We start from the raw sequence: 18,273 nt of genomic DNA, 5'->3' as shown, positions 1-18,273 counted from the left end.
TCAATTGATATCTTTATTTTCATCCATAATGATTAATCAATTTTTCACTTAAATCAACTCTACCAAAATCACAATCTTAGAAATCATACCAACGGGATTAATTGGTACTAAATTATTTGAACTTACTTGATGGTCTTAGTTCATATTTTAAATATGTAGATAAATTAAATACTTAAAAAATTATTGTTTACACCATAATTTTATTTCTCGATTCCACAAGAACCTTCGTTTCTTGGATATCTCTAGAAGATAGTGTCATCAAGATCAATGTAGATGGCAACAATAGAGAAAATCTAGGACCTTCTGGTTTTGGTGGTCTCTTACATGATTCTCTTGGGCATTTGATTCTTGGATACTCGGGATCATGTGGTTAAACATCTAACATTGCAGAATTACAAGCTATTCTCCACAACCTCAACTTTGTTTGGTCTAATGGTTATAAAAGAGTGTGAAACTGATTCTGTCACTGCTCTCCATTTATTATCGTAGATTGATGTCCAATTTCATCCTTTGATAGTGTTGTTAGATCAAATTAGAGTCTTTATGCATAGACAATGGTACCTGGTTCTCAAGCATGTTTTCGGGGAGGGAAACCAATGTGCCGATTGGCTAGCTAGAGAAGGTTCTTCTAATTCTGAGCAACTTCAACTCTTGTCATTTTGTCCTACTCAACTTCAGCACTGCTATTAGTTAATAATTTGAGTATTGCTTCTATTTGTCAGTTGTTGTGTTTTATTTCCCAATGATAAAAAATATTATTATAAAAGTGAGTAATTTTAACTTTATATGACAATTTATGATTGGAAAATGGTATAAAGAACACTGTATACAAATTAAATCTTGTTTCATGCTTTAATTAAATTATTAAATATTATTAATATAAAAAATATTTATATGGCTTCAAAATACAAACTTTTTAGGTGAGATATTAACATTGTGTCTATTTTAGAGAAGAGAAATAATTTGAAAAAATAAAAAAATAAATTTGTGTGTTATGTTGTTAGGTTTAAGAAATATAGTAGAAATAATAAAATTGTTTGGTATCAATAAAATAAGGATGAAAGAATTAAATATACACACAAAAATATCATTGTGTCTTTATTATAGTATTATTGATGTTGGAATACAAGTTGAGTTGAAGTTTCACATCTAGTAGAAATAAAAAAGTTTAGTATCATATAAGTAAAAAAAAGATTCATAAATCTAAGTTTTAAGATGTTGAGTTAAAGTGTGATGTCGAATTTATTTGTTAATGGTGGTAATTTTTTGTTTGAAACAATCAATTTTTGTCATTCAAATTGATTTTTGCGTGGGGCAATAAGCGAGGTTCAAATACAATACACATACACAAAATATGAATTTGTATGGGAGAGAGGCTAACCCAAATGCAAAAAGTAAAGGCAAGGTTAAACATGACATTTCACCCAAAATTTCCTTACCTATCTACCCCCGTCAACCACACTGAAGATAGAAATTTATTTTATGGGTCCCACAGCTTTGAAACTTAACTCTCTTGTACCAAACCCACAAATCACATTGTCGTCTCTATTCTCGCGTTTCCCTCGTCAATATCAAACAGAGCGTAAGACACGTGGTACCATCAATAACACGTATACAAGGATGGCAATAAGACAAGATAATATACCTAATATCTATTTAATACTTATTAAGGGAGTATTCATGAAATTTATGAATATTCACATATATCTATGAATATTTATTAAAATATTAAAACTAAAATAAATATTTTTGAAATGCTATATATTTATACTAAAAAAAAATTATAACAACTTATTTATATATAATTAGAGGTATTTAATTACACAAGGCTTAATGTTCCCTTCTTTACTCCCTTGAGTGTCCTCCGAGATTTAGTATGGGGAGTTTTTGACAAACACTCCTTTTGGTCCAGTTTGATTAGTTCATCCTAGTAATGCTTGAAGGCCTTGGTCTACTAGTCTTGCTTGACTACCTTGAAATGGCACTGGTTCATTTCCTACTTTTGATACTAGTGTACTACCAGCCAGTGGACGGATCCAAAGCGGAGCAAGGGGGGCCTTGGTCTCCTCTCCTCTCCTCTCCCTTGGATCCTTTATCTATATATAAGAAAATAAAAGAAACAAGAAAAAAATACTAATAATGAAAAATATATAAGTGTTCATGTAGAATAATGGTCGAATACTTCTTCTTATGGAGGGATTCTTTGTTTTTATTCATCCTCTATTATCTTGAATAAGTTTTGCTTGAAATAGAATACAGGTAAAAAAACACTCAAATACTTAAATAAAATTTCAGCTTTGAACAAATATTATAATAAAGATGTGTAAAAATGAACAATGATTTTTACTTGGGATTTTATCTTATTTATACAAATATTTTTGGGTCTTGGCAGGCAAATTATCATTTAGGTAATCTTTTTCTAAGAGTTTAAACAATCTAAACTTTCGGACTTAATCTAATCGTTTGTTAATCTCGTGATAATGACGAGACGAGGTTTAGAAGGGTATTCCATCGAGTGAATTGTAGGATCGGGATCATTCTCTTAATGGCCAAATACTTCCTAATATGCGGTAAGCAATCAAGGTCTTAAATTTATTGTTCTCCCTTAGTCAAATACCTACTTGATATAATAAGAAAAATATATTTTTTAAGTTGATATATGCTTAATTTTCTTCTAGTAGTATATCATATATCTAATTTGACACATAAAATTATATTCGACCAAATACACTTTTGAATCCCTTTGTGCTACCAGCACCAGTTGGTTGAGTACTTTCTTTGGCTTTCTCTAAAAATACATATAAACATTTATTGTATAATTCTCACAGTATTTCATATCATAACATTAACATGAATACAATTGTAAACAAAATAGTATATCAAAGCATAACATAACAGGGAATAAATTACTTTATGAGCTCAAGTAGTTGGATTGATAGTTCGACTTTTGCAACCTTATTTTGCATCCGTTTTGGTCATTCAATACACCTTTATGAATTATTAATTTTTTTTAGAATTAGATCCTCGTTCACCTTTCTTATTCTTATTGTTTTTTTTTTCTTCCTAGGCATAGGCAGTGTTTATTTTCTGAAAATAATTTTAATTTTAAATTTTTAAGATTTATAAAATATATATCAAGAAAAAAGTACTCCATGTGCTAACGCATTTTTATTTATTTTTTTAAAATAAAAATGTTGATGTGTTATTTTTAATTTTGGATATATTTATAAAAATATTTTTAAATTTTAAACAAATATATTTTCGCTCATGTTTTTTTTTTTATAAATAAAAACAAAAACACTCAAAATCAAACTCCATCTAAGTTTTCTTTTATATTGGATTGGGAGCATTATTCATATTCTACAAAAGGTCACATGTCTTGTACATTAATTAGACTAATGCCATAGCTATAACACAACTCATAAGTCTGCCTTGAGTAACATTAATACTTGTAGATCTTAAAAAAAATCCATACTTGTAATCTTAGCGTTATCTCCTTTAAAAGATGTGGCAATAATTGTATGCCTACATGGCATCTCCTTTAAAGGACACTCTCAAACTACTTGAACAATTTCATTAGTTTAAAGAATATTTAGGAGAGAGGATGGCATTCATGAACAACAGTTTATTCAAATTTTATAAAAGCAGCGGCTAAAATGACAGATCTCTTTATAATACGAAAGTTTACTCAGAAAAAGGAGGGTGTGACGGTATTATAGAATAGGTGATGATTATGGACCGCAAACATCCTGGAAATGTTTCACAAACACTGAAAATAAGAGAGTTTTTTGCAATGAACAAAGAATAGTTGGCATTGAATTTCCTCTAAAAAAAGAGTTGGCATTGAATTGTGATTTTCCTTGAATGAAATGAATGGGAAAAAAAATGCTATGGACATTAAAGAGAAATCCTCACACAACCTGAAACCACCAAAAAGAAAAAACCACAAGAGCACAGCACAGTTATGGACATCAAGAATGGACATGGTGACTAAAAAATACAACAAAGTGACAAAGTAGCCAGAGAGCATAGCACTATTAATGTGTTATTAAATTCCTCAAGCAGGGTATTGCACTGATGATAGCGGGCGCTGTTTGAGTCCACTTACAAACCCATCATTTTTCTGTACAGTTTTCCTGGTCCTTAATGGTGAGAGTGATACTAATCTGGATGCTATTCTTGAAGGAGAGAAAGATCGACGGAATTTGGATGCAGTGGAAGTGGATCTCTTGGGAGGACTTCTGCTCAACCTTGCAGGTTTTGTTGGTGAAATAGACACAGTTGGTGGACTTTTTTTGATCTGGACTTGAAATTTGGAAGCTGAAGATGGAGACTTGATCAAAAACTTGTGTGGTGTTCCACCCCTATTTCTTGTTATGACAGGAGACCTGGTCTTGCTAAACTGTTGTGGCCCTGATGGTGAAGATGGAGACTTGATCAAAAACTTGTGTGATGTTGTTCCTCTATTTCTTGTTATGATAGGTGACCTTGTCTTGCAAAACTGTTGCTGTGAAGAGGAATGAGTGGAGAGGAACAAAGGGTTGGGGAATAGTACTGTTTTTCTAGTCCATGGCCTATTTCTTGGAGACACCCTATTTGCCATATACCTGTTCCTTTCTTTATCAAATTCTCTAACCTTAGGAGGAGAAACCTTGAAGTTGATTCTGGAACGAGCCCTTTGAAGTGATGGGGAACCATCGTTCTGTGCTTTGGTTTGCTTCTCTTTCTTCCTTCTGGCCCTGAGTTGTGTGTTTTCAAGTTCTACTTTTTTGTTGCTGCGTTGAGACATTGGAGTTTTTGGATCCTCTGGGTCAGTTTTCTTACCAACTGCTGAGACTATTTCTCTGGCAAACTGACTTGCCTGCAAAATTTCTCCAACAGTTTCGCCTACAAGCATTGCAGGCAATGACATTCTCTTCCATTCACCTGCATAAGTGTTCACAAGGATCAGATTAAGTCAAAGGAATGCCAATTAATTATTACCCATGTTGTCCATGTCCTAGTAAAAATTTCTTTGCAAAGTGAATAGAGAAAAACAAACAAAACCTGTGTTTGCTGGAAACTTCCCCACAGGAGATCTCCTTGAGGCACCATTCTTGATCCTTCATAATGGCAAGAATACACAAACAATTAGAGTTTACAATTTGCAACAACAAATAGCAAAAAGTTTAAGAATAAACAATGCATGCACTATCATTCAATTACACTATCTGTCATGTATAACAAGTTTGTTTGCATTTGTAATTACTACTTTAAAAGTTACATAAAAAATTACTTCTAATCAGTTGAGTATATAATCTTTACGCAAACAGTGCATAGAAATTAAAAGTCACATCAAATATTATTTCTGATCAGTTGAAAATATTAAAAAAAAGTTGAACCCACAGTTTATGGAAATTAAACTCAAACTTTAAAGCAAAAATATGATGATCATGAACTGAAATTGAAATAGAATCTAAAGCAGAAGCAGACCTGAGTGATTCTTGCTTGCACCTGAGACTGGTTCTGAGATAGCCTCTGGTGCTGCGAGGGCTGAGAGTCACCCCTGACACCACCTTGGTTCCACCAGTCACAGTGTACTGAAGTTCCTGCAGCCGAGCCACGCACTGATCCACCTTCAAACACCCACAACAATTCACTCACAAAGATTCAAAATTTAAATGTTTCATCAGGGAAGGTAAACTGGCATTAAACGTGGATTACCTTGTTGAGTGTTTCTTTAATCAGAACAGGGTTGAGAGCAGCCAACAGCTTCTTCTGCTTTGGTGGGGTTCTCGCAACCATCTTTAGAATATCCTCCGAGGAATGAAAACAAACACACACGATGTGGGTCTCAAGAATTTCAATCACTCACTCTAACGATCTCTATAACTTGTACCTAGTGCCCACCCACCCAACCAAAGATTGGATATGAACTCTCTCTCTCTCTACGACGAAGACACGGTCTGGTCCCTTAACCTTTTGCTTTTTGTTGCAGAGTTTAGCTCCTAAGTGTTGATGTTGAACAAACACGAACTCTGTGTAACGGTTTGTTTTTTCCAACGGTCGACTAAGTCTATCCATGTCTTTCACTCTATCCTAAGGAAGCTAATTCAACGCCAACGGCTATATGCCAGCCTTTTTTTTCCCCATTTTGCTTGGGCCCCGGGTTGATTACGTGGGAATGTTTCCATTAGTCAATAAAGTTTTCGAACAAAATGTTATGTTATAAAGCTGACTATAGTTTAAAAGTTGCTTTCCTTTCGATAAAATTTCAGTAATATATACATTTTTTAGAAAAAAGTATACAAGGCTATCTCAACTATTAGTGTTAATAAATAAACTTTAAAATGTACCAAAGTTGGATGAGTTTTTCATTTACTTAAAATGTCGGCCTCGACCCAAGAGGAAGTGCGATAGAAACTCAGGATCATTAATGGATTCGAGTACCATTCTGATCGCCTCTTTCATGATCTTTTCTATAGGTAGAACTACTGTAAGTGGTCTAAACTTCAACCCTTCTTTCTTTCTTCATATTGTAAAGGGGAGCAAAGCCCATTTTTCTCCCTCTATTGATTGATAGATCAAGGCCCCCTGCCGTCCAAAGATTTTTAATTTTGATATGCTGCTAGTGGAAAATTAATTACATTGTCAATTAATTAAAAATAATTTCAATTTTTTTTAAATGACTTATAAACTAATTATTTCAAAAAGTAATAATTAAAATTTAACTATATAATAATTTATGATTGAAATATAATATAAAAAACTTTAAATTTTGAATATGACTCTAAGTGTATTTTAAATAAATTCGAAGCTAGAAATTAGTTTATTTCAATTAAATTCGAAGTTAAAATTGAAGGGTGTTTGACCTTTAGCCAACTGATTTTCTGTGCAATTGAAGGCCTACATCATAGGGCATTTTCCTTTAAACTTGATGTGGGCTTTTCAACATTTTTCTTCTTTTTTGAGTTGTGACAGCCATCTATTCAAGGGAATTGTTCTGTGCATCCAACACTTTTTCATTTTTCTCAAAATTATCTCTAACAAATTTATGGATTTGTAATATGTAAACTTGTGAATTCATAGTCCGCAAGCTTACGGATTGACAATCATGTTATTAATATGATGCTTTAACTTAAGTTAATAGGTCAATTATGTTATAAAATAATTAATGTCGCTATATATAACACTAAAATTTCTAATGTATACTTAATGCGCATGCAAATTTACATAATAAATTTTGCGACATTAATTATTTTATAACATAATTAACCTACTAGCTTAGTTGGTTAGAGCGTTAATAATCTAAAAGTCATATCATGCTAATAATCTGAAAGTCACATGTTTGAATCCTGGGTCATTAATTTTAAATTAAGTTATAAAACATTTTTTTAAAAAAAAATCATATGAACCCATTATGGATTTGCAATCCATAAATTTGTCCGGGATAATTTTGAAAATAACAAAAAGTATTAGATTAGAAAAAAGAATGTTGGATGGTCAAAGCAATTGCCTCTATTCAAGCTAGTTTAGTTTCAGAATTTTGTGTTTCTCAAACCATTACACAATTAAAAAGTAAATAAATGTGTCTATAAATGTATCTATATGTACTTGTAGCTCTAATAGCTAAATATGTCTCACAAGTGATTAATGTCATGAGATTATTTTTCAATATATACTCGCCCACTATTACTATTCTTGCATCTTTAATTCTACACAAGGTTTACACTTTGGATTATTGGTAGTTTTAATTGATTAATTAAAAAATAAATGAGTAAAAGTAAAGAATTTGACATTTAAATGCGAGATCAGAAATTTGATAGAACAACAAACACAATATTTGTCATTAAATGTTTGAGAAAAAATTAATTGAATCTAAGTTGAGTCATAAACCAAACATAATACTAATTTATACACGTTTGGCATTAGTTGGAAAACTCCACTGTTTGTCACATAGTATGGGGAAATTATTGCATTTAGGTTGGGCGATATGGCAACAGTGATGACTTTCTGTTACTTTTCAAACCTCTAAGAGGACTCCAGACTACAGGCTTGCGTTGAAGTGCAAGAAGAGTTGGATGCCTAGCGGATCCCTCCCTGGAATCTGCCCTTACCGGACTGCTCATCATAAACTTGCTGCTCCTCCTTACAGTCATTGGAGTTGTCTCAACTGATGTTCTCAACTCTGGCAATGGGGCGAACAAACTTGAATACCGATCTTTCCTTTGGCTTCTTATCCGTGATTGTTGGCTGCTTCCACCGGTAACACGTAATGCTGAGGTACGGAGTGGAGTAGTAATGTCAGAAATTGTGTGAGAAGGTAGTGTGGCAATGGAGACCCTCCTTCTTGGCTGAAAGACCTGCGTTGTTGATGGTGCAGGGGGTCTCACAGCAACGGACACCCGCCTCCTTGCCTGAAGGAACTGTGCTGTTGTTGATGGTGAAGCTGGCCTAACAGCATTTGTCGCCATTGAGTTCCTTCTGACAGAGTTTTCCTTTCCACTCATGAAGGCAGTGTAACTCTTTGATCTAAGAGGAGACCGTGGAGGCAAGGAATTGGTTATTCTTCTCAGTGGCAATCTCAGTTTTGAAGGATTCAGTGGAGGCTTCTTGTCTGTCATGGTTTTATGAACTGTTGATGATGAGGGTTGAACTGTAACGGCAGCAAGAGATCTACTTTCTTGCTTTAGTCTGGTTTTCCTTTCTTCTGCAATCTGGTTCTCGAGGTCCCGAACCTGTCGTGGAATATAAGAAAATTGTGAATCACTTTGCAAAGAAAAAATCTATCTTGTCTAAAGTTACTTGAGTTGCAGAAGATTATATTTATACCTTTTCCTGAAGGCTTCTACAATGATGTTCTCTTGCTGCAAGCCTGAGTTGCATGATTTGCAAACTATCCTGTAATTTCTTTGTTTCCTTCTCATCTTGTTTGAGCTTTTCAGCCTTTAATTATGACAAATTTTCTTAGTTTCAGGAAATGAAAAAACCATGGTTATTCCTATCAGAAGAATAATTTTACATAAGCTTACCATTTGCTTGTACTTAAACAGCTCAGTGTGGTCTACTTGCTTGCGAGCTGGGCCACTCTCGATCCCACGGACACGGGTGGCGAAATTCAGTGAGCAAAGTGTCTCTCCCAAGTCTGCTGAACTTGGACTCACTTGCACAAACATTAAAGTTTTGCAGTCTCCTCCTGCATTTGACCCCATATCAAACATTATTAGTTATAAAATTTCAGGCATATTAGTGAAATCAAATAAAAAAGGAGTTATTTCCAGAGTAATATTTAATTCATAATGCTGCAATGGAATCTCACCTAAAGAGCTTTGCAGAATATGAGTGAGTTTTGAGTTCCTGTCTCAAACAGAGGATACAAATATAATGAGAAAAAAGGATAATTCTGTAAGAACATGTTTAAGAGAGGAAAAGGGAATTGCCTGTAAGGGATGTGGGATGATTTGGAAGCAAGGGCGGAAATAACATCACCAAGTGCTGAAAGTGACTTATTTATGAATTGAGATTCCTTCAGCCTTTCTCCTTCAGCTTCAGTTTTCCCCACACGCTCACTGCCAGCTAAGTCTACTAGCCAAAGGTGGCTCTTTGTTCTCTGGCCATTGATTAAATTTTCCCCCATTACAGTTACTCTTAACAAGCTGCGTGTAAGACCACCTCTTGGTCACTATCTATAATGTGCAATAACTTCTACCAAGATCAATAGTTTCATAGAGATAATTTTATTACATCTACTGATTCAAAGAAAGCAACTGGCTCAGCTTAAAGAATGACATATTCAAGGAAAATAACTTATTTAATATGATTATTGCATTTAAGAATTAAGATCTCCAAAAACTATATAATATAAATAAGTTTTGACCAAATACAAAGTACAAGCAATAATTAGTTAATCTGTAAAAGTCAAGACGTACCAATGAGAACGGCTGCTAAGTTCATTAGCACAGGTGGATCCAACTGATCTGACTCGGTTTCCAGTCTTAAGCATTTCCCACACATCTTCTGTTCCATAAACACGAGCTTCAACAAGTCCTGGGACCTCTTGGGTTCCTTCGGCAGCTTGCTTTATCTCCAATCTAAAGTTTTTTTTTTTATATATATAAAAAAAATGTTCTCTTCATTAGTGATTCTGCCTGAGAAACATTCCATACACCAAAATTTCCTTCACGCAATTGAGTAGAGAGGGAAAGAAAAACAGGACACTACATTTTAATTAGTTTAATGGCTAGTTGCTAATCTAGTTGAAATGTAGAGATGGTTAAAAAACTATGCAGCTCTGGCGAATGCCTTGTTTAGAACCATGAAATTATAATGTCATGTTTCTATTTTACTTTTTTCAGACTCTATCCAGCAAAGCAATATTGTCACAAGAATTCTCAGATCTTGTTTTTATTACATCATATGCAAATGGCTGTTAAATTCTAAAATAAAAGAGCTAAAACCTACAATGCTAATTTCTCCAAGAGATCTGAGAACTCACTTCTTAGTGGGTTGGGTAGAATTTTCCACCAAGAGATCTCTTATCTTCTCATTGTAAACCTCCAGCATGCTAACAGACAATTCATACTTCATTGTACCATGTCTCTCTTCAGTTATCCGGAATAATTCTTCCAGGGTTCTGTAGTTAACTCCCCTGTGTTCTGGTGTCCCTTCCATTGTAAATGTTTTCCCAGTTCCAGTTTGCCCATAGGCAAATATGCAGACATTGTACCCATCCAATACTGATGTAACAATGGGTTTGGTCTGTTGAAAAACAGTCTCTGCATAACAAAAAATGCATTCAGGTTCAATAATTTTCCATAAAAAAAAACTTCAATGCAATACCAACAAAAGATGTAACTTCTCTTGTACCTTGGTTATCTTCTGGCCCAAACACATGATCAAATTTAAATTGCTTTTTAGAAGAATCTGCGCAAATGACTTGTAGCTCATTATCTGAAGACGACTCAAAATTGACAACAGATACAGACCCATTAGCAATTTCATTCTCATTTAATGGCCTGCATCTGCAGAAAACCCTGATATTTCCCTTGAGTTCAATTACTTCATTGTAAAGCCGCCTCCGTTCAGAGGACTCCTCTGAGTACTTTCTTTTTAAGAGTTCGTATTCAGCACCTAATACCAGTAGAAAATCGCAAAACCTTAGTATTATAACTAAACTAACCATAAAGAGAGAGAGAGAGAGAGAGAGAGAGAGAGAGAGAGAGAGAGAGAGAATATTCAATTTTCCATTTATTTTTGTAGTTTTCTACTAGAGGCATACCCAGAAGCTGTACAGACTTCAAAATATCATTGCCAGGAAAAGACTCAGAAGTGAGTTTCACTTCATCACACAAGGTTATATGCTGCTTCTTCAAATCCTAATGCATGAACAATAAAAGTCAGGTAAACTAAACTGTGAGAAAGATAAGCAAATTACGCAAATGCGAAAACGTGGTTTTAAACTAACGTTAAGGATTTACCTGAATTTTAGCACCGAGATCAAGTATTTTCTTCAATATGGGAAGTGTGTGACCCTTATCCGGAGAAACTTCATGGGTTCCATTGGACAAACTATGTTCATCCATGGAGTCAGAGTTCTCGTTCACTTGCTTTGACACAATATCTGACGAAATTCCAAAATTCAATAAAATAACCATCCAACAACACGACTAACAACGTAATATTGGATGAGATTAAGATTATTTAGCGAAATCATCCAAATAATATTTAATTTCATTTATTGTCATTCCAAATCGAAATGGAAAAATGAATCGAGAATTGGAAGGGAACCCTACCAGAGCACTGAGCGATTGACGGTTGCTTGAGTTCGCAGTCAAGAACAAATCGGTGGAATTTTTCAGCGAGCATTTGGATTTGCATGGATTGATCTGCAAGAATCGGTGAGTTGCGTTAAAGAATTAGGGAATTGAGTTAATCGGTGAAAAGAGAGAGAGAGAGAGAGAGTACCGTTCATGGTTTCTCTGAGAAGAGTGACGCACGATTCAAAGATCGAAAGGGAGAGCGTGAGAGAGAGAATAGTGGTGAATTAGACGTAGGGTTCTTCACTTTGTAAGAATTTCAAAGTTTGAAATTACAACGGCTATATGCTTATATCAAATTCGCCGGAGCGTCCACGAAACCGACCTTTATATTGGGCCCAAATTTCAAAAGCCCGACCTTCTCATTAGAATGGGCTAGGCTGTTTTATTCGGCATTTATATCCTGCACCTCCCATTCTCATCCTGCACCTCCCAAAAGACTCAAGCGGACAAAAATACCCCTTTACCAGGCACCCCTATCTGGAATGACTATTCCAGAATATGATGCTCTTCCGAAATAGCTATTTCAAAAGAGTGTCCTATTCTAGAAACCTACTCCGGTATAGGAATTTCAGAATACAAAAAATCGTATTACGAGATAACTATTCTAGAAAAGTATCCTATTCCAGAATAGTCGTTCTGGAATAGGCTACAGGACCTCCTTCCCTTCTTCAAACTTGAACCCATACCTCCAAGTCGTTGTGCCATTGTGCACCACCATCACCAACCCTAGTCACCACCATCACCATCCTAACAATTTCTAGGGTGTGATCCTCTCAAACCCGTCGGTCCATGCACTCCTCGATGCATACACCGTATTCACACTAGTTGTTAGTTGTGGAGGGACATCTCTGGTAGCACACACTCAAATGGTCCAATAGAGAAGCGAAGAACAAAGCTCTCATCGTTGAGGACACATTGTTGTTGTCTGACACTGGAATCGTCATTGCCTTCTTCATCAACAACACAACGAGTCTCATTAGTGTCGTCACATGCAAGCTCTAACCCACTAACATTGTCATTGTCTTCTCATTCAAAGAAGAAGGAGGAGTAGGGATTTGGTGAAGGCAGAGGACGAGGACGCAAGAGGGAGGTGTCACATTCAGCTTGTGCGACACATGAAAGAAGGAGAGGAGGTTTTAAGGTTAAGGGTATTTTTGACAATGGAAACTTTTTGGGAGGTATAGAATTTATATTGAAAGGTGCATGATACAAATGCCTTAAATATGAATCTGACATGCATAAACTAAAATATATCTTTAAAAATATAATTTAAGTAATAAGTCTTAACTAAAATTTGTATAGCTCGTAAATAAATAAAAAATAACTTATAAATATTTTAAAAGTAGAAGTCATAAATAGCAATTTTTTAAATCAAGTGACCAATATTAAAATCTAGGAAGTAGCATAGTTTTTAATGGACATTAACCCTAGTTTCCAAACAATTTTTGCCTTTTAAATTTAGGATTACAAAATCTCCTTTAAGCTTGTCAATTTTGTTAGATTACAAGTTCTTTTATACTTATTATTTTTTGTTTTTACTCTCTCATATAATAGTTTAATATTTTTACTTATTTTTGAAGGCTTAATCTTTTTACTTGTTGTCATTATATTTTTCTTTTTTATTATTGTATATTTATGTTTCATTGTTGGAATAGAACTATAACTCTTCATATCTCCTTTGTTTTCTCTTCTTTTTCCTCTCTTTATATTTGTATTGTTAATATGATATCAAGAGTAAGTTGAATTCAAGCCACACCTTTTGCATATATATATATTTTGCACGTAATGATATTATAGTTTTTTTATAACATGAGATGATATAAATTTATGAATAAATTTTATTTTAAAAATGGTTTATAAAATAACATTTGATTTTAAAATTTTGTAAATTAATTAGATACATATAATGTCTAAATTTATATATTTTAATTAAACCAAATTTCGACTTACCCATTATAGAGACAATCGGGTTCAAATGTAAAGTGACCAACCAAATATAAGGATTTATATTTGGAGTAAGGATGAGGCTGTCCGGGAAGGGATCCCATAAGAAAGAAATTAAATTAAATTAAAAGCCATGGAGCAAAGGCAGTTTATACGTTGCATTTGATCATACCAAGTTACAAGAATTTCCAAAATTCATGAATAATCCATGGCCTCTGGAAAAGGAACAGATTAACACTTAACAGGCAACAACATAAATGGCTTCTTCAAGCATAACCTGCAACTTCCATCCTTCAATATCCTTTCCAATCTCAGCCACTCGTTTTTCCATATCTTTTTCGCACCCTCTACTTTGCACCTACAATGGCCTTTCCCTTCACCCTTCAAGCTCCAGCTTCAGAGTTTTTGCCAAGTTTGAGAAATTCCAAAGCCAACCTTCCCAATTCCAAGAGCCTGACCCTTCACTCTCACCAGTAGAAAATACAGAAACTTCTGTTGAGGATGGGGAGGAGGATGACAGGTATTACTACTTTACAATTTGAACTTTGTAAGTTATGTTCTTTTTTCCCTTTCAATTTATGTGTATTGCAAGTCTCAGACAACAGTGGATATATACTGTTATATTTTCCATTCATAGGATAGGACTCTTATCTTCGGGATTATAAGAACTGTGTACTAGAAACTCAAAACATCATAAATCAGCATGCTTGTGCCGTTGGAGTATGTTCATCAATTTTGCGTCTCACCATATTTTATTTTGAAGTCATATGGGAACCGGAAGTTGGTAGATTGATGAAGTTAGATATACATTCCAATGGGTATCAAAAAGTTGTTTTCTTTTTGCTTTCTGTTTCAGTTGCTTGCCTTCAGACTTGGAGGGTGCAGTGCGGCAATCAAGTGAGGCCGCGGCCATATTTGTATCTTCAGGAGGGATAAGAGCCATAGTATGTGCCAAAATTTCATTTTCTTTTTCACACATTCCAAATGTCATTTATTAACAATTTCTGCGCTGTTGGTTGCTATTAGGTGAAACAATTCCAAATTAAAAATAGATTTCCTTTCCTTTTTCTGGATTTTTGGCTTAAATATGTCGTGCTAAACATCTTTGGTATTGCAGTCCTTCTAAAGAGCTTAGACATCTTAACCTGGTTAAGATCAATAACTTTCTAAATTTAGCATGCTAAAGGTGACCAAAATTAACTTTTCATTATTTTACATCTGATGTAACTAAATGCTTAAGCCAAGGCAGTTTAGTGTTAGAAAATGTTGCTATGTAGAATGCAGTTTAATGGGTGCATGGGTTGGTTTCTCAAAGTTAAATAACTGTTTTCTTTCCGCTGCTTAGCGCCACTGCTGCCACATGCTTCTTGCAACAAAACATTTTAACTGTCTTACAGGTTGAACTTTTAATCCCCCAACTGCAATTTTTGGATGACGAAGGCGCGCAGGTGGAACTCTGGGAATTGTCAAGGATTTTTTTGGATACACTCATTGAAAAAACTAAATTCCAGGTTAGTGGGATGTATTCCGGTAGTTATAAACTTATAGCACATGAAATGTATGAAGGAATTTCTGAATTCAAAACGATTTTTCTATTCCCTATCTTAGACGCTGTAATATATTCTCCATGACGTGATTGCATGTGTCGTTATGTTCATTTCATTTAAATAGAATTGGTTTCTTTTGCATGTAATGTACATTAGAGACACCAGAGAGTCATGATCATAACCCACCCATGTGGTTTCTCTACCGTCGGATGTACAAACATTTATGGCATCTATGGTGTCTTACTTGCACTCCGACCAAGTGCATATATGGTCTCCTTTATAACACGGGAGGCAGCTAGTATGTCTCTTTACTTGGTATCATTAATTGTTTAGGTCATTGTTATCAAGTGGTAAAATTTAACATGCAAATTTTAAATGAAAATGTCAAAATACTACAGCCTCTGAAATTCATTTGACATGAGGATCCACAAAATAGATAGTTGTGATTATTTACTTTTCTGCACGAGATACAAGTACCCAAAAAATAGATGCTCAATAGTTCATGTTATGAATACTTAGTTTCCTGAGTATTATCTTCATAGACTATGGCGCTTCATGATGAATTCCATAAGGATTGACGAAATGTGTATGGATGCATTTATTTTGCAAGTTGTAAACTTTGTTGCTAAGTTTCATGAATTTGATTGTTAGAGAGTTAAAGCCTTATTTCCAGATGCTGGTGCAGCAGCCCTTCTGAAATATCGGTGGAAAGATGCTCTATTTAGATTTGCAAGGTAACTTCCAGCACTTAGATTAATGCTATGTTTTATTCTGTTAGGCAATATATTCGTAGGTATACTATATATATATATATATATGTTGATCCGTGGGTTTACTGTCATATATTTGATTCTGACTTTTGCATTGCACTTGAGTCCTTGATGGCTATGCTGTTGCAGTTCCGTCTATAACTTTTTTTTTGTTCCTTATTTATAGTCATGCTATGTTTATATCATGTACAGTTTCTTTTGATGTTTATCCAGCTTAAGTGACCGGAAGCCTGTAGAAAGTGACGATGAGGTTGTGGTTATGATTGTTCCTGATTATCAGATGTTAGAGTATGTAGAGAGAATTGCATCCAATCTCTCAAATATTCCAGAAGTAAATCCCTGAACTCCTGTTCTAACTCTAATGTTATCCTTTGAAATTTAAACATCCATCTACTGAACAATGTGATAAGTTTTCCTCATCAAGAGGGAAATCAATATGTGAAGGCTGCTTTTAATGGCAAGGGGTTGAGTTGAGAATTAATGATACCTCTCATATTTGTCATTCTAGAAAACCGCCATAGACTACGAGATAGTCACCTTATTATGCCATTTCAGCACCTTGCATCTAGTTTAGAAATTTCCATGTATGCCTGTATTTTAATATTTATAACTTTCTTTCAAACTATCCATATATTGGCAGCCTACGCCCCTCATCATGTGGAATCCACGCCTGATTAGTGAGGATGTTGGAGTTGGATTTAATGTCCGAAAGTTAAGACGTGTCTTTCTAAGGTATGATTTCTGAGCCATTGCATGGTTACTTCTTAAGCTTCAACTGACCGTAAATAGTATTTATATAAACTGGACTTGGATTTTGTGTGCTTGTTTTTTTCTACTACTACTATCTGTATTAAGTTCCTACCTTCCTTGAGTGCTTGCATTCTTAATGCAGTTTATTTTGTAAAATTGGTTTATTCTGATCACACCAGACTACTGAATTCTGATCTTTTGTTGTACAGCACTTTTACAACTGTCTATTTCATGCGACCTATGCCATTTGGAGCAATCTTTAGGTGTTATCCTGGGTAAGGTCTTTTGTTCCCTCCCATAAGTATCCAGTATCCTATTTCCATTTATAAAAAAATAAATAAAAAATCACTTGAGTTTAAAAGTGGACTATTCATGATTGATGATTCAATATGTATATTCTTTTTCCATGGAGATAAAGCTACACACTTTTAGCCGTATGTAAATATGATTTTGGTTTTATTGTATTTGGCTTCTCCAAATATTAATTGCAAAGCTGAATTTATTTATGATTTGTTGTTTACTTCCTGTTCTGCTGATCTACTCAGATTGTGGAAAGTGTTCAGTGACGACAAGGAAAGGCCAGATAGATATTTGCTTGCCAAGGAATTCGAAATCCGTCCTGATGCTGAAGACATCGAGGTTAATAGCTTCAATTTTAAACTACATTGCAGGATACAACCATTTTCTATGTACATGGTTAAGATACCTATTAATTCCTGTAGGTAAATTTTTCTGAGAGAGAATTTGAATAGTAGGAAAATTATCATTAGAGCAAGGAAGACAGCAAATTTGTTGGTGAATAACCCATAGTGAAAAGACCCTGAACCCAACCTAAGAAAAGGAAAAGAGTCACTGTCCTTGATAAGCTTACATCATTAAAATCGATATGACTATTTTTAATCTCTTGGGTATCCTTTCCTATATGGTGCAGCTTCTATTTGCCGATGAAGAACAGAAGTCTGAGCAAGGGCAAGGTTTGCTTGACAAAGCAGCAGGCATATTCTCTTCAATTAGCCGGATGATGAAGTCTATATAATTATTGATGATGATCTTTCATATTTGTTCTCATCGTTAGTGCATCATGCTCCCATTCATGTCAATTATATGTTTGCTCCTTCAAAATTAATTTTAGAAACCTTTCAGTTACGGCTTTTATCATATACTACAATTCAAGTATACATATTATGATGTGTTTGAATATGTGCCAGATTGTCACTTTTGTTAGTCAAGTGTTGATCCGTACTTTCTATAGAAGAAATGTTTTTGTTTTGCCAAATACCTTAAAACAATTGGCTAGAAGAATAAGGGATTTTCAATCACAGATAAAATTGAATCATTATCTAACTACAAGTCAAAAAATGATTGAGGCGCCACATAACCTTCACTCCGTTCCCAAGAGCCTTAGCTCTCAAAATCAGTCTCATTGAGACAGTTTGCATTTTTCTTTTATTGGGTGCAGTTCAA

The 18,273-nt window shown here is 34.4% G+C and overlaps 3 protein-coding genes across 3 annotated transcripts; 1 reads left to right on the top strand and 2 right to left on the bottom strand.

Annotated features, from left to right (window-relative positions):
* Positions 1 to 3,784: 3,784 nt before the first annotated feature.
* LOC114402402 (microtubule-binding protein TANGLED-like) lies at positions 3,785 to 6,042 on the bottom strand. The gene is made up of 4 exons (XM_028364961.1): positions 5,704 to 6,042; positions 5,473 to 5,615; positions 5,047 to 5,102; positions 3,785 to 4,926 (listed from the first exon to the last, which is right to left on the bottom strand). Exons 1-4 carry the CDS (start codon positions 5,782 to 5,784, stop codon positions 4,058 to 4,060), a joined length of 1,149 nt encoding a protein of 382 aa, XP_028220762.1. The 5' UTR covers positions 5,785 to 6,042; the 3' UTR covers positions 3,785 to 4,057.
* Positions 6,043 to 7,797: 1,755 nt separating this feature from the next.
* LOC114402265 (kinesin-like protein KIN-14S) lies at positions 7,798 to 12,075 on the bottom strand. The gene is made up of 12 exons (XM_028364774.1): positions 11,944 to 12,075; positions 11,772 to 11,864; positions 11,457 to 11,599; positions 11,258 to 11,354; positions 10,846 to 11,109; positions 10,475 to 10,754; positions 9,909 to 10,070; positions 9,420 to 9,635; positions 9,299 to 9,336; positions 9,012 to 9,175; positions 8,812 to 8,925; positions 7,798 to 8,717 (listed from the first exon to the last, which is right to left on the bottom strand). Exons 1-12 carry the CDS (start codon positions 11,948 to 11,950, stop codon positions 7,959 to 7,961), a joined length of 2,337 nt encoding a protein of 778 aa, XP_028220575.1. The 5' UTR covers positions 11,951 to 12,075; the 3' UTR covers positions 7,798 to 7,958.
* Positions 12,076 to 13,787: 1,712 nt separating this feature from the next.
* On the top strand, positions 13,788 to 18,038 carry LOC114402824. Its single transcript, XM_028365508.1, has 9 exons — positions 13,788 to 14,262; positions 14,599 to 14,686; positions 15,140 to 15,253; positions 15,941 to 16,023; positions 16,273 to 16,390; positions 16,700 to 16,791; positions 17,019 to 17,084; positions 17,355 to 17,448; positions 17,741 to 18,038. The coding sequence occupies exons 1-9, from the start codon at positions 14,000 to 14,002 to the stop codon at positions 17,843 to 17,845; spliced, it is 1,023 nt and encodes a 340-aa protein (XP_028221309.1). The 5' UTR covers positions 13,788 to 13,999; the 3' UTR covers positions 17,846 to 18,038.
* Positions 18,039 to 18,273: the final 235 nt, after the last annotated feature.

Source organism: Glycine soja, chromosome 20, assembly GCF_004193775.1.
Source record: "Glycine soja cultivar W05 chromosome 20, ASM419377v2, whole genome shotgun sequence".
Lineage (NCBI taxonomy): Eukaryota > Viridiplantae > Streptophyta > Magnoliopsida > Fabales > Fabaceae > Glycine > Glycine soja.
The sequence above is the reverse complement of the archived record's forward strand: the minus strand, read 5'-3'. Positions and strand labels throughout refer to the sequence as shown.